Source organism: Vipera berus (assembly GCF_964194415.1).
Source record: "Vipera berus genome assembly, chromosome: 10".
NCBI lineage: Eukaryota > Metazoa > Chordata > Lepidosauria > Squamata > Viperidae > Vipera > Vipera berus.
This window is the reverse complement of record NC_138213.1, coordinates 15,515,717-15,531,382: the sequence shown is the minus strand read 5'-3', so window position 1 is coordinate 15,531,382 and position 15,666 is coordinate 15,515,717. Positions and strand designations below refer to the sequence as shown.

At 40.6% G+C, this 15,666-nt stretch overlaps 1 protein-coding gene across 1 annotated transcript in view; it reads left to right on the top strand.

The window, feature by feature from the left end:
* Positions 1–15,518: 15,518 nt before the first annotated feature.
* PKD1L3 (polycystin 1 like 3, transient receptor potential channel interacting) overlaps positions 15,519–15,666 on the top strand; it is a gene marked incomplete at its 5' end in the record, with an annotated part of 62,299 nt that continues 62,151 nt past the window's right edge. The window contains one exon of the mRNA XM_081335671.1: positions 15,519–15,594. Within this exon, the coding sequence (XP_081191797.1) occupies positions 15,519–15,594 (76 nt within the window). The remainder of the gene's footprint in view (positions 15,595–15,666) is intronic.

Below are 15,666 nucleotides of genomic sequence, written 5' to 3'. Positions count from 1 at the left end.
TCTGTCTCTTGGCTCTTGTCCCAATGGGAAGAAACAGAACAGCAAGCCAATCTTCCTTAAGTTTTCCCAACCTTATCCCCAATTTTAAACACAATAGAGTAGTGTTTTTCAAGCTTGATAAGTTGAAGATGTGTGGACTTCAACTCCCAGAATTCCCCGGCCAGCTGTGCATCAACTTGTCAAGTCTGAAAAACACTGCAATAGAGAATCAACTTTTGTTATTAAATCTCTATCCCAAAGGAAGGTGAATTGAAAACAAACCCTCCTTACAACATTAGACCAATAAAAAAAAAACACGTATGTACTCTACATAATGCTTTCCCACCTTATTAACTGCATTGGCTAATTCCCACTGAAACAATACTGGAGATTTTTGTTTTCCTAATATTGTGTGCACGTGACAAGCAAAATTGCACACATGCATCTATGTATTTGTATGGATGTACTGCCCAGAGGCTACATTCCACTAAAGGGCAGCTCCAGAAGAAACACATAAATTAATATTAATTGCTTTAATGACAACTGACTCAAATTGACTCTCTAAATTAGTACCCCATTCGCAAAATTAATTCCTCCTCCATTTGCATAGGTACACAACCAGGCCAGTCTTTCACACACAGGGACACAAACAGACTCTATAGAGAAATCTAGCCCCATTCCCAGATCAAAATGGGAATGCCTCCTCTAAAGTATGGCCCATTGAGCTGAATGGCTTTTTCTTCTAGACAGTTGGTATAAACAGCAGCTATCTTGGTTGTCCGGTTTATCCCACGTAACCTATGATGGGATTTGTGAAGAGATCCTCAGGACACTGAGCTGTCTGCAAAAAAGGGAGCGTTGAACAAAGAACCTTTTGCTGAGTTATAATCTGTGGATGCTTCTAATGTCATCAGCCCTACTCTTTGTACCAGGTAAGTATACTTAGAACTTCTAGTCTTCTATGAAGATTCTCAATCATCATTCTAGGTAGAGTTGTCTGGAACTTGAAAAGAAGTCCAGTTGCCATGACCCAACTTCCAGACTACGTTAGCCTCAGTTTCCTCTTATTTTCTTCCATATGTAAAGGATCACTGTCTTTAAGAAGGATCCTAGCTACTTAACAGACTGAAGAATGGATTGAATGAACTGATGAGCTGAAGAAGCTACTTGGATGAGAAGTGAAATGTTTTCAAAGGAAAAAGCTAAGAGAGACTGTTGCCTATTGGAAAAAGCACCTTTGGGACAACCATGATCTGGATGATTGAGAATCACCACAGACACTACTCACAGAGATTCCATGCTTAGAAAAGGATCTCCTGTTCAAACACCAGGAGACCTACAAGGTAGACCATACCAAGAAACAGACCCCATGTAGGCTTACTGCTACTTTCAGTAAAATGGTTACCAGTCTGGATGTGTCAGAATCTTTGAAGTCTGAATGTGCTTCCCATTCTCTCTCTTTTGTCTTCATGTGAACAGGGAGTGGGGAGAGGTGTCCGAAGCATCTTCAGAAATCTCTTTCTCAGTCTGGACTCAAGCCATGTTTATCTGATCCTTGCCTTGGTAAGGGTCCTGTCCTTCAAGGCCACTCTCTGTCCACCCCACCGTCGGATCAGAAGGTTCAGACTCAAAGAAGGCATTTTGAGCTTAAATCAGGGGTCTTCAAACTTGGCCCTTTCATGACTTGTGGACTTCAACTCCCAGAATTCCTCAGCCAGCCACACATACCTGGCTAAGGAATTCTGGGAGTTGAAGTCCAAAAGTCATAAAAGGGCCAAGTTTGAAGACCCTTGGCTTAAATACTTTGTGTTCAAAACATTTCAAACTCAAACTGTTTGCAGACCTCCAATAAATCGACCAGCAGGAGACATCACATACCCAGTTCTGTCCTTATTGGGACTCGTCAGATTTGGATAGCCAGATGTTGCTTTCTGTGAGGTTCAAGCCTTCCTCTGGAAATTGAACTCACAGACTTTCACACTTCCAAACAATGTTTCCTGACTTTTTTTTTGCCAGTAGCCTCCCTGTTCAGATCCCATCACTGGATACAGTGGGCAGTAACTGGTATGTTTTCTGGCATTAACAAGACAATATTTGTAGTATAATACACTTTGCTTTTCCATGCATTCTTTGGCATGTGCCATGGCCCAAACTTTCTGGGCAAAGAAAACGGAGAACATTTGGAAGGATTACCAATATATGATCATTTTGCAGAGTTTTAGCCAGCAGGGCCAAGAATTCCAGTTTACCATTGCACACAAAACTGTGCCAAGGTCCATTATAAGCACAGACGTCGCACGTGGCAAGTGTTGATGGTTGTGTTTTTGTTTTCACGGAGCCGAGTCTCATCTATGAAAAACATCACACATTAAATTACTTCTAATGGAAAGGCATGCTGGTATTTGGGTCAGGAGGCGAATCAAATCTTCCTGTTTTATTCATGCAGGTTAATGGCTGTGTTACTAGCTGACACCGGCTCAGTCATCACAATAGCACAGATGTGGGGTTAAGCAGATTAGCCCAACAGGGAAATTAGAGAGGCTTGTCTTGCTTCACAAACACACCTACACCCTTTTATACAAGTGACAGTGCTTCACCCTGATTATAATCTGCAGTCAATTTCTTCCAGGATATTGGTGTCTGGTACAACCTCTGGAGTGGTTTCATTGATTTGAATTCAGGCCACATCCTGACTTTGAAGCTTGAGCATTTGGCCCAGAAAGTTAGGGGTGGGAAGTTGCTTCAATGGAAATAGAAACAATGTGCCAAAACTGATCCAAATCAAGATGGTCAGACATAAATGTCCAGGAGAAGCAGGGTGTTCCTGAAATAAGGCACTTTGATGTGACTCAGATTGTTACTGGGAATTTCTTCAGGATAATCATAATCCTAGGACAGGATCTTGCATTGAATCAGTTTATGTTAATAAGATTGGGCTAAGAGCTGACATTTTAATTTCCCAGACTACATCACTGTATAGCACTTTCGAGCATTAATGTTGTAGAACAGTCTTTCTCAAACTTAAGTTGTGTGCACTTCAAAACCCACAATTCCCCACTCGGAGATGAGGTCTACACATCTTAAAGTGGCCAAGTTTGAGAAACACTGAAAAAGTTCCCAGGAAACTGATTCTAATGAGGAAGGAAATTATTAAACACATTGGAAAGCAGGTTCAGTGAAATTAATGCCCTCTTAATTAATGCTAAATCAAATGTATATTTATTCCTGAGCTTGCTTAATTTTTTTTATCCAGCCCCATCTACTTTTTGTAGTACATCAATGGTTCCCCTTCTCAAAGGCCAAAGATGGTTGAACTGAAAAAAAAAGTTATGCATCCTTTTATTAGGGTTATACAAATCTAATTTTCTAAAATTCCAAACAATGTCTAAACAAAGTAGAGCTTAGGGCAATGAGTAAGCTTAGCCAACATGCCGCTATTGATAACCTTCATGTTTAATGAACGTGGTATTTAAGGATGAATATCTTTTCACCAATATTACCATGGACAAGCTTTTAAAACACATCCCAGCCTGTGTTGACCAGGGACTGGGTTGATTCTAGGTTGGCTGATCATCTCAAAGGCAAATCTGGTGCCATTCAAGTGTATTCAGCTCCTGTAACCCCAAGCAGCCTGACCAAACTGGTTGAAGGACTTCTAGTCCCAAACATCTGGAGATGATCAAGTTAAGGAGGCTGATGTAAAACAGGAAGGCTTGTGGTAAACCTAGATGGATTTTTATTCAACCCCACCCCTGGGAGTCTCTGTAACAGATATATATTAAGGTAAAGGTAAAGTTTCCCCCGCACATGCGTGCTAGTCGTTTCCCACTCTAGGGGCCGGTGCTCATCTCTGTTTCAAAGCTGAAGAGCCAGAGCTTGTCTGAGGATGTCTCCATGGTCATGTGACTAGATGCCAAAGGAGCACGGAATGCTGTTACCTTCCCACCGTAGTGGTCCCTATTTTTCTACTTGCATTTTTTACGTGCTTTCGAACTGCTAGGTGGGCAGAAGCTGGGACGAGTAACAGGCGCTCACTCTGTTACGCGGCACCTGGGATTCGACCTGCCAAACTGCCGACCTTCTGATCAACAAGCTCAGCGTCCTAACCCACTGAGCCAATGTGTCCCTTAGCAATAGATAGTATATTAGGCCTTTTCAAATTCATCAAAATAATTGAAGAGGCAAATCTAAATTGATAAACATGGCAGCAGTTTTCAAGACACTTTCCCTTGAAGCACTGTTTAAGTCAAAAACCATTTATGGAGTTCTAGATGAAGCAAAATTAAAATCAAAAGGAAGGATTAAGCTATGACATGCTGATTATAATCTCTCTGCATTATATCGAGTTCCTTGTCAAGGGAAAACCAGGTTTGATTTCTCTCTGTAGGATAGGGTGATATCAAAATATTAACTGAATTCAGACAGAATCATAAAAGAAGATTTTATATCATAATGAGCTATAAAAACAGGATTTATAAAACATGGCAGCTGGCCTCACATGGCAAGCAACCTTCCAAATAAACAAACATTTAATATGAATCAGACTCATCCTTAGATTACTTTAGCAAAGTGCTTCTAAACTGTAACCACTATAAACAGATGCATGCAACGTTTATAGGGCAACCAAGGAAACTACATTGTGGGTTAGTTCCTGTGAACAAAATCTTAGGATAAGATTTTTGTAAAAACAACAACAAGAACAACAACAACACCAATTTACTTGCAATAGAAATACAATGCATTTCAGTGAGTTCTACTCATTGGTAACAGATAAGCAACATGGTGTTCATGAATACAGCAGACTATTCTAACCTATCCAATTTTCCTCAACCTTGGCAAACTTGGCATGTTGGCTAGGGAATTCTGGAAGTTAAAAGTCCACACAGCTTAAAGTTGTGAAGCACCATCTCCTGGCAACCTATATATAGTATAATAAATTTAGATCCAGCAATGAAAAATACTACTAGAAGATATGGAAGCTGCCTGATAGGAGAAGGAGCAAAAGTAATATCACTACTTTTGGACATAACTCAATAACTTTGCAAAAATCATCCAATGAGCTTCTTTGTGACTTCTCACCATAAAAAGGTGCATCTTGAATTCTGACACTCTCCAATCTTACCAAGTATTGTGTTTTCAACTGCTTGCTGGATTATACATCTTAAAGTACAAATAGCCCTTGATTTACGACTTCATTTAACCATGGTCCAAAGCTAAAGTGGCCTCCCAAAAAAAAAATCACTTATAATTTAAATTCGCATTTGCAATTATTGTAACAGCCCCAGTCAATCACGTGATTGCATTTGAGTGAACCAAGTGGCTCAACTTATGACTGCAATAAAATGGTCATAAAATCAGGTCCAGGTACATGATGACTGCAATGACTTATGACGGAAATTTCAACCACAATTGTCATAAATTGAAGACTACAGTATATATAACACTCTGTACCTGTTCAACTGAAGAATACTGTAGTTTTGTTGAAAGAGTTTGCTTTACATGCCTTAAGGGATATCACGTGAGACACTTTTTAGCTTATTCTGGGTCAAATCAAATTGGTTGGCCACCACTAATTGTCAGGTTTCCTGGATGCAAAGCTTGGATTTAAATGAGAATTTTACTTGAGCAGGTTGTTTATTAAAATGGGGAAAACTGATCTGTCTCACTTCTGTTAAATCAGCCAAATATTATGTATTTTGGAGACTGTAATCCCCTTGAACTGGTATTTGACATTCCCGAACAAAGGCAGCTACAGTTGAAAGAAAACAAATCGTTGGAAATAAGAAGAAAATAGCATTTGAAACAATATAAAATCCCACTGAATTTGAAATGATAGTTAAACATTCTGTTTAGGAAGAGAACAGACCTGGGGGAATGTGAGGTCACATAATGAAACACAATTACAAAAAGGTTTGTTGATAAATGTGTGTACCCATGTATTAGAGGTATTTCAATATTTTTAATGTTTCACTTTGGTTATCAGATTTAAGGAGTTAAGCACCATAATAATAAACAGACGCCAATTGCAATTCTGACAGATCATATAACGATATGAGTTGTTTGGTTGATTGCACACAGTTCTGTGATCATCTGTGTTGATTACATAAAGTGTTATGCAAAGGCTAGGTGAACACACTTGCTCAAGATTACCTATTAAGTGACTCCAATTCCTGTATGTTGTTGATGGTAGTTGTTGACTTCTGGGCACAAGAGAAGCAATTTGGCTGCAACACACTTTTGAAAAGACACTTCATCAACCTACTGTTGGTTTTAAGTGATTCTGATTGAAGGCTGTTTCTGCGGCATTTGACTTCAACAACAGGATCCCATTACATGCTTTTATTTTAACTCCTCTCCTCAGTGCCGCTTAGAAGTGAAAACATTGTTCTAGAATAGGGGTCTTCAAACTTGGCCCTTTTATGACTTGGGGACTTCAACTCCCAGAATTCTTCAGCCAGCGTGCCTGGATGAGGAATTCTGGGAATTGAAGTCCACAAGTCATAAAAGGGCCAGGTTTGAAGACCCCTATTATAGAACCATGGAAGGGCCTAGAGCAGTGATGGCGAACCTTTTAGAGACCGAGTGCCCAAACTACAACCCAAAACCCACTTATGTATCGTTGGGTGCCAGGTGGGCTTGGCCCATTGGGTAGGTGTGGCCCATTGGGTGGGCATGAGTGCAGTGGTAATGGCAGACTGGTTGGGACTAAAAAGTTCAATCAATCAATTCCAACTTTGCGAGATCTTTTTTTCCCGTGAGAAGTTAAAATTGATTGATTGATTTAATCTTTTTTTTTTTGCACACGCCAGTGGAGGCCTAAAGCGAAAAGTTTTTATAAAACCCAGCTGAAGGTCTAGGACTGGGGCGACGGCACGTGTGCCCACAGAAAGGGCTCTGCGTGCCACCTCTGGCACGCATGCCATAGGTTCGCCACCATGCGCCTAGAGCTTCCTTAAGCTCTTGGAGGAAAGACAGGCTATAAATCTGAACTAAATTAAAATGAAATTTTAAAAAAGTTTCTAAACCATACGATGAATGGTTGTGGGTACTAAGTATGTCTATTCTAATGGAGAGAAGGACTAGGGGTGATATGATAGCTGTCTTCCAATATTTGAGGCAATGTGACAGAGAAGACAAATCCCAAAGCACCTGATGGCAGAATAAGAAATAAGATAAGATGAGATAACCTTTATTGTCATTTTTTAATGTGGGCACAACGGCCGCTCTCAAAGTGGAACACATACATGACAGGTAGAAGATTGTTAAAGAGAGATCCAACTTAGAACTAAGGAGAATTTTTCATGGATTGTGATAAACCATAATATAAATTGCTTGACTTTAGCTTTACTTATGTCAACTCAATGATGTAAATCATTGGTTAGTGCAGTACCATCACCAGATATTGTAATAATAATGCTGGCCTATATCATATTGCAAAATTGGTGTACCAATAGTCATTCTATGCAGATAGTTTTCAATAGAAATAAGTCTTGATTTCTCTGGGCTACTCATTTTTCTTATACATAGGGTGTTATGTTGGTAAATTATATTTACCCAAACATAATTGAGATAAGTAAGCTTTTATTATTTTATATACCTGTGTCAGTTTATATCTGTCACAGAGCCTGATATTTTGACTCCACAGCTTGCTGCTTTTCTTTGTAAACATATTGCAGGAACAGATAGCAATTATACCTAGGACTAGAATAGTTGACTGGTTAAAAGCTCAGTCCTAAACATTCTAATTTACTAAAAGACAGTTGCAGATTATTCAGACACAAGATGAAAGCAAGTAAATAGGTTAATAATATTTACACACTGCTTCATATGTTACCCTAAATCATAATGAAATTTATGATCTGTGACCCAGCTATTGTTGTTTGTGGAAGAGGAAATCCTATTCATTTATTTATTAAATTTATGTGTCGCCTGTTCAGTATCTCTATCCAGAGAGATTCTGGGTAACTTACAATGGCATAACAGTATAAATCTAGGAACATTAAAAGCATTGAAGTGAACAATTAAACACAGGTTAAAAACCAAGGGCACGGAAGGTACAGGGGTGGGGTTTTGACTTTCATTCAACCAACCACCTCCAGCATAGCACGTCCTGTTGTGGTTCCAAGCCAACTAGCAGAGCCAAGTTTTAAGGTCCTTCTGGAAGACCAGAATGGTGGAGGAAGATCTCATTTCCAGAGGCAAGATATTCCAGAGGATGGGGAAGGGCACAGCAGAAGGCCTCTTCTGCCGGAGCTAGTGGGAGAGGCCATTCCCATTGGAGCGAGACTATACCCTTGGGTTGGTGGGCAGTCTGGGAATATTTATTCAACTGGCATTACCAAATCTCCAAAGATTTCCAGCAATTAATGGTGTTGTACAGACCCAGGGTTAATCTCAACATCAAGGTGCATGACATCTCCATGCTAAGAAACAACAACAAAAAACAAACATTCATTCATTCATCCAACTAGAGAGGATTAATCTACATGTAATGAGAACGTAGTTCTGAGCATCTTCCTAAATGAAATCAAGGAGAGACCAATGTATTTATATTCAAAAGTACAGGTAGTCCTTGACTTGCAACCAATCATTTAGCAACCAAAGTTACAATGGCACTGAAAAAGGTGACTTACAGCAAGTCCTTGAACTTAAACAACCATGGCAGCATCCCTATCATCCCCATGTGATCAGAATGTGGGCTCTTGGCAACCAGCATGAATGTATGCGGATTGCCACATCCTGGGGTCATCATCACTTATGACAAGCAAAATCAATGGGGGAGGGAACAGGAGTCACTTAACAACCATGTCACTCATTTAACTGCAGTGATTCAGTTAACAACCATGGCCAAAAAGGTTGTAAAATTGGGCATGGCTCATATTATCTATCTGGCTTAACAATGGAGATTCTGGCGCTCCAATTGTGGTTGCAACACAAGAGCTACCAGTGGCGCCTCTGTGCTTCAGCCCCACTCTGTTCATGGAAGTGGGGGTACCACCAGAACTTTTTCCTGGGGTGACCGTGGTCAGACTGGGACAATTGAGCCTGGAGATGGGTTGTCCTGATTACATATCATTTTATCCAAAATAAAACAATGCTGGGGGGGGGAACTCCTGAATGTTCACAAAAAAGTCTTAACATGAGGGGGGGCATACAACCCCCTCCTCTTAAGCTGTGCCTTATAATTTCCACTTTACTTTTGTCTTTTTCGCCAGAGGCAAGTAAGCGCACTTCCAAACAACAGGCTGACTTCTGACCAAATACCTTTTTGCATTTTCAAAAAAGGCCCGAAGGGCTCATATACAAAGATGGAGCTAATGGTTGGTGCTTAATTTTATGCACGAGTGCTTCCTTTTTTTCTTCTTTTTTTGGGGGAGAAAGACACCCAGCTTCTGCCAACCTAGCAGTTCGAAAGCACGTAAAAATGCAAGTAGAAAAATAGGGACCACTACGGTGGGAAGGTAACAGCGTTCCGTGCGCCTTTGGCGTCTAGTCATGCTGACCACGTGACCACGGAGACGTCCTCGGACAAGCGCTGGCTCTTCGGCTTTGAAACGGAGATGAGCACCGGCCCCTAGAGTCGGAAACAACTAGCACGCATGTGCGGGGAACCTTTACCTTTACCTTTACATTACAAAGGATCCTTTAAAAGGACCTAGGGGCTGTGTCAGCTATAATTGAGGAAACCGCCTACCTTCTCTTACCTAAATCTTAGGCATTTTTATTCTTCCTCCGTCTAACTTACATCACCCCAAAGAGTTTTTATAGCTGATATAAAGCAGGAGACATGAGGAACGCCACCCTGATTTTCTTCTTTTGAGAAGGAGATTGGGACACAGTTGTGGCAAATTGATGCAACAGGACTACATGACAAAAGAAAGTGACACACGTCTAAAGATAAAACGTAAAGATGTCAACAACCCCAGCCCACACTACTAACAGGAAGAACAGTCAGAGGTGTGCAAAGATTATGCACATTCTGGACTAAGAATTGGCCTGGTTTATAAACAGATTCAGAACTTTCCCCTTATGCCCACAGCACAAAAATGCCACAGCATCTATTGTTGTGTTCTTGTGATGTCACCTCTGCTTCATCCTCAGCTCTCTGCGAGGGGAGGTTAGACTCTGTAGCTTGCTATTTTGCTATTCAGATGGTGCTTTCCCTCTTTTATACAACTTGCTGTATAGATTTTCTATGTCTGTGGCACCTTGTCAGTGGCTGCCAGGAGCTGGGATCTGCCGGAGTTCTACTTAACAGAATTAGCTACTTAACAGAATAATAGAATTAGAAGGGAATTTCGAGGTCTTCTAGTCTAGGCCAGGGGTAGGCAACCTTGGCTCTTTCATTACTCGTGGACTTCAATTCCCAGAATTCCTGAGTCAGCCATGCTGAGGGGAAAGGGAGAGGTTTCCAAGCTGAGCCAGGCTGGTTCAGGAATTCTGGGAGTTGAAGTCCACGAGTCATAAAAAAGCCAAGGTTGCCTACCCCTGGTCTAGGCCCTCAGACAAATGACTGTCCAATCTCTCCTTAAAAATCTCCACTCACAACTTCTGGACTCAAGCTGTTCCACTGGTTAAATGTTCGCACTGTCAGGAAATTTCTCTTTAGTTCTCAGTTGGCTCTCCCCTAGATTAGCTTCTATTCATTGCTTTTGCCTTCAGGTGCTTTGGAGAATAGGTTGACCCCCTCTTCTTTGTGGCAGCCCCTCAAATATTGGGAACACTGCTATCATGCCACCCGTAGTCTTTCTTTTCATTAGACTCGACATACCCAATTCCTGCAACCGTTCTTCATATGTTTTAGCCTCCAGTCCTCTAACCATCTTTGTTGCTCTTCTCTGCATTCTTTAAAAAAAGACTCTAAAGAGTCTTAACATCTTTTTTTCTATTGTGGCAAAACTGGATAGATATTCCAAGTGTGGTCTTACCAAGGCATTATAAAGTGGTACATTATGAAGTGATACTTAAGCCTGGTCAGGGACGAAATAATAAGTTCCTTTTTAAAATCTGGAAACTTTTTATGGCCTTTTTCCTGAAAGTAGAGAAAAATGAAGTGCAATAATATTATAACTACTGCCGGCTGGCCTAATATTTCAAGTTTATAATGAGCAAGAAAAAAACCCTCTTTTCTCCCAGCTGAGATACAAAGAACTTTCAAAAATTTCTTCCTGCAAGGAATGATAATTAAACTAACAATATGTTGTCATTTTTACAAGGCATCTAAAAATCAGGGTTTTGTATATCAACGTTTCTATGACTGTGGCACCTTATCTTATTTTTCCAGCTCCTGAGGGCCATCATGAAAACATCCATGTCAAAAAGATGACATCTTTTTTCCCCCTGATTTTAAAATAATTTTCACATTAATAGAAACTTCATAAGGGTGCCTTATTTGTTCTAACTATGCGGATGGCATCTTGAGATCTTCCAAAACTTGAAAATAATGCTAACGTTGTGGAAGATCTCAGGATGGCATCAACGTATTTGCAATTAAGAACACACCTGTGTTGAGGTTCTCCTAATGTAAAGATATTCATCAATAAGTTGAAAAGTAGTTATTAAATCAAGATAAAATGCATCTCCTAAATTAAATCCCAATCACACCAACATACATCTTTTTTTTTGCTTCTGTAGCTTTGTCAACCCTTAAAAAAAACAGGTGGCAAATCTTGAAATGTAGAGTATGCTGATTCTGCACTTTGCTTTGATAAATCTCTTCATCTCAAGGGCTCCATTAAACCTCTAGTGCTAACTCTTTGGAGATAAGCAAAAGATCTGAAGACTAGCTTTCCTTGGTTCTTTGCCTGGCATTATCGCTTAGCAAACAGTAAAGCCTGCATGTTTTGGTTGACAGCTGTTTCCAAAGGAAGCTTTACTGCAAGTTAGTCAATTAAAAAAACCCCAGCAGAAATTACGTATCTCCAACACTGCTGATAATGGATGGGTTTTGCACATCAGCTGATAGCAGAGGCTGTAACCTAAACCCAGATGGTACAGTTACAAATGCATGCTGACTTTAGACTAAGCCCTCGTCAAGCCTGCTTTGTCTGATTTGACTATGTACCTATTCCTATCACTGGAGTTTGCAAACAGTGATTGATAGCTTCTTAGGGTGACATGGGCTAATTGGAGTGTCTTCTTTAAACTATAGCTTAGAGTACAAGCAACATGTCTTCAGTAAAGCTAAACTCCTGATTGATATTTTCAGTTTCCAGCTTTATGATGAGGTTCTTCGTATACTCTGGTTTTAAACCAGGGGTCTTCAAACCTGGCCCTTTGATGACTTGTGGACTTCAACTCCCAGAATTCCACAAATCATAAAAGGGCCAAGTTTGAAGACTCCTGTTTTAAACTATACACAGCCAAAAGTTTGGATTGCAAATTGCAGGTATAAGCTTATTCCACCATGCTGTGTCTTGTTTAAGAATAGGCACATTCCTTTCCAGTTCCACGTCTTATTTTCTCAGTGTCATCGGCTCCATTTATAGGTGGGACACCCCCTCCCCTCTTAATTGCAATCGTCTTTTATGCTTCCCACTAATAGGCCACCAGCAAAGGAGCAGGTAATTAATTCTAACTGGTCACTGGCATCTTTGAAGGTATTGTGTGGGCCACACATAAACTCTTGGGCTGAAAGCTGCCGATCAACTTTAACATAAATCTAACAATAGAAGAGATTATTTGTAGCTCAGGGTTGAACTGTAGGGTCCTTGGTACTCTGTAAGCTTGGCCGCTTTCTTGCAGATGTTTCATTACCCAACTAGGTAACACCATCAATGCTAAAAGCCCCTCTCCTTTCGAGCACGGATGATGTTATCTAGTTGGGTAATGAAACGTCTGCAAGAAAACTACTAAGTTCAGAGAGCACCAAGGACCCCACATAAACCTAGTGATTTGACTTGGTCCGTCCATCCTTCCCTCTAGGCCATGGCTTGCTAAACAAGCCATAATAGGCCTTTTAAGCTAGAACTGGATAACACTGGCGAAGCAACGGCTGCAGCTTAGACTCCCATCCTTTTGAACAACTGTAGCAGGGTGCCAGGGATGAAGCAACATTATTGGAGGATATCGTATGACTAATTCTTTTAAAATCATGATTGGCCTGGGAAGATGTTTAAGAAGAAAGGAGAGTAGCAGCCCTCCCCCCCCCCAGAGGAAAACTGCTCCTATTCGCACACCTAAACCATCTAATCTCTGAAAAACAGGCTGATAATGTTCAGCCTTTTGAACTTGGGGTACCAGAGGATCACGAATTCCCTGTGTTTAACTTAAGCTGTGAACACAAAGTTGACATTCTTGTCCAAGCCTGTCTACCTCCCGTCTGAGTGAGACTATTGGTTGGCCTGTACACAGAAGTAAATCAAACTCAACGTAATTGAGTTGTTGATCTGTACATGCAGGTCTTTGGCACATACGGAATTATGTGAGATCCTGATTGCACGTCTTCTAGATTCTTATTTCACTTGAGCACTCAGACAATAGAATCAGATTTTGCAGGATCCTTTAATAAACCTGCCAAGCCTGTTGCACCAGTGACTAATGTAATAAATAATGTACATCATAAACAATGCCTCTATTATGCTGCTTTTGAGTCTCGCAGACTGTAGTCTGCCTCTAAACTTAGTTAGTAGTCACCAGAGTGATTTCTAGTTTGCTTCGCCAACTAGAATATGGGAATGGGCAGAAAACCCACCAATCTCCTTCCTGTCCACAGGATCATGGCTCCTACTAGATTCTTTCTCTTAACAGAAGGGCTAGGGAAAAAAAGATGCTAGCAATCTTTTTTGTTCTTTTTATTAGAAACTCAAGTTTAATAGCTAGGGAGAGATAGATCCCTACATTTGCACTTACCATATTCAGTGCTGTTCCTGGAATTGAAAAATTTGTGTTTGTGTGTGTACATATTTCTATGTCTATGTACACACACACACACACACACACACAACAGACATCCAAATTTTTCAATTCCGGGAACAGAACTCCCCTCCACTGACTATGACAAGGGCAAATGTACATAATATATACATTTATATATACACAACTATCCATAAAATGGATCACTCTGATACAATCAATGTAAGTGACCAAATATTAATTTAAATAGAACTATTGGCTGTGTGGTCCTTCTGAATTGAAGAGAAGCTGTTCAAATGTGAGATTATGTAGTGATTGCATTGTTCAGTGTGGACTGGGGAGATCTTACCTCAACTGCTATTCAACCGTAGACCACACTTATCCTGCTTTTGTAACAAGTAAGTAGGTCAAAGGAAGGTCCATTGTAATGGGAACATTGCATAAAAAGGGTTAAATGACTCAGTTCACTAATTCAGTGCTGTTCCGTTTAACCTCAAGGGAATCCATTCAGGGCTAAAGTAACTTTACTCAGCTCTCTGGTAGGAAGGCTAAACTTAGTCAGCTATCATTCCTAACCTTCTAAGTAAAAGAACTGCAAGGAAATGGTGGCTGATAGCAAGGAGATGTAACTGGGTTAGTGGAAGATTGAGTTCTCATTAAACCCCTAGCCCTGTTTGGACAAAGCACAGTTTCTGTGTTCCCGTGAAATGCTTCATTACAACTATCAGGTATTAACATGATATGCTAGTAATTCACACCATATGCTAAGTTTCCAGCTGGGTTCCTAGAATGTGCTGCTCAATCCCACTTTAGCCTAGCTTCTTGTGTGAATCTAGCCATGGTGTTAGGAAGAGTAATCTGTAATCTTCCCTATGACAAGTTGGTTTGAGGGTTATCTTCACAGCTTTTTCCTTCCTAGCATAGTTCTGGCCATTTCTTTTAGTTTGAAGGTGAGAAGGCAGCAAAGGACCCTGTAGATTTCAATCATTAGATGCGAATATTAATGAACCCAATATAGATAACTTCAAAGAAAAAAAAATTAGCTGTGGGCCAATGAAATAGACAGAACCATTTGGAGAAATGCAATGACCAACATGTTAGAAAGCCATTTCCCTGAACTACCCTAAAAGTATCACAAATGGAAGAGAAACAAAGCCTAGACATTCACCAGGTGCCCAATAAGGCAAGACAGGCAGAGTTTTGGCCTCTACAACATTGGCACCGCCTGTCTGTGATTCCTTTTGGCAGCCGATAGAGATATTTTCATTCTACCAAGATCTTTAACAGCCCTCTGATGTCATTTCTTCACGCCATGTATATTGTCAAATCAGGATGCTGCTGGTAAATTTCCTCTTATCTGTTGTGCTGTTCCCTATGTACATTACAAGGCCTTTCCCCCCACCACCACAAATTCTGCATTGCTTTTATATAGCTGTATTCTCTTACAATGTCTTCCTGACTCTGTGCTGACCTAGAAAGCTTCCATTAATGGCAAGACTAAAAGCATTGTAGGAGAAGCAGAAAATTGCCTTTGTTTTCTCGAAAATGCCTCCCGATGGTACATTGCTGAACTCAACCTGGAAGGGAGAAAATGAGACAGGGGGAGCCAGTCAGGGCAATTTCTGCATATTCCTTTCAAGTGATGGTACATTTAACGCCTAAAGTACCCAGACGCAGACTGAGCGATGCGGTATGTGCAGTACAGTGCAGGGAGACAGGTGCAGATCTCAAAACAACCACTTCACAAAGGCAGGGCACAAGGTAAGAGAGCCCTCAGGTCCACAAGTCTTAAAAGTTGCCAAGGTTGAGGACCCCTGAGTTAGATCATTTCTG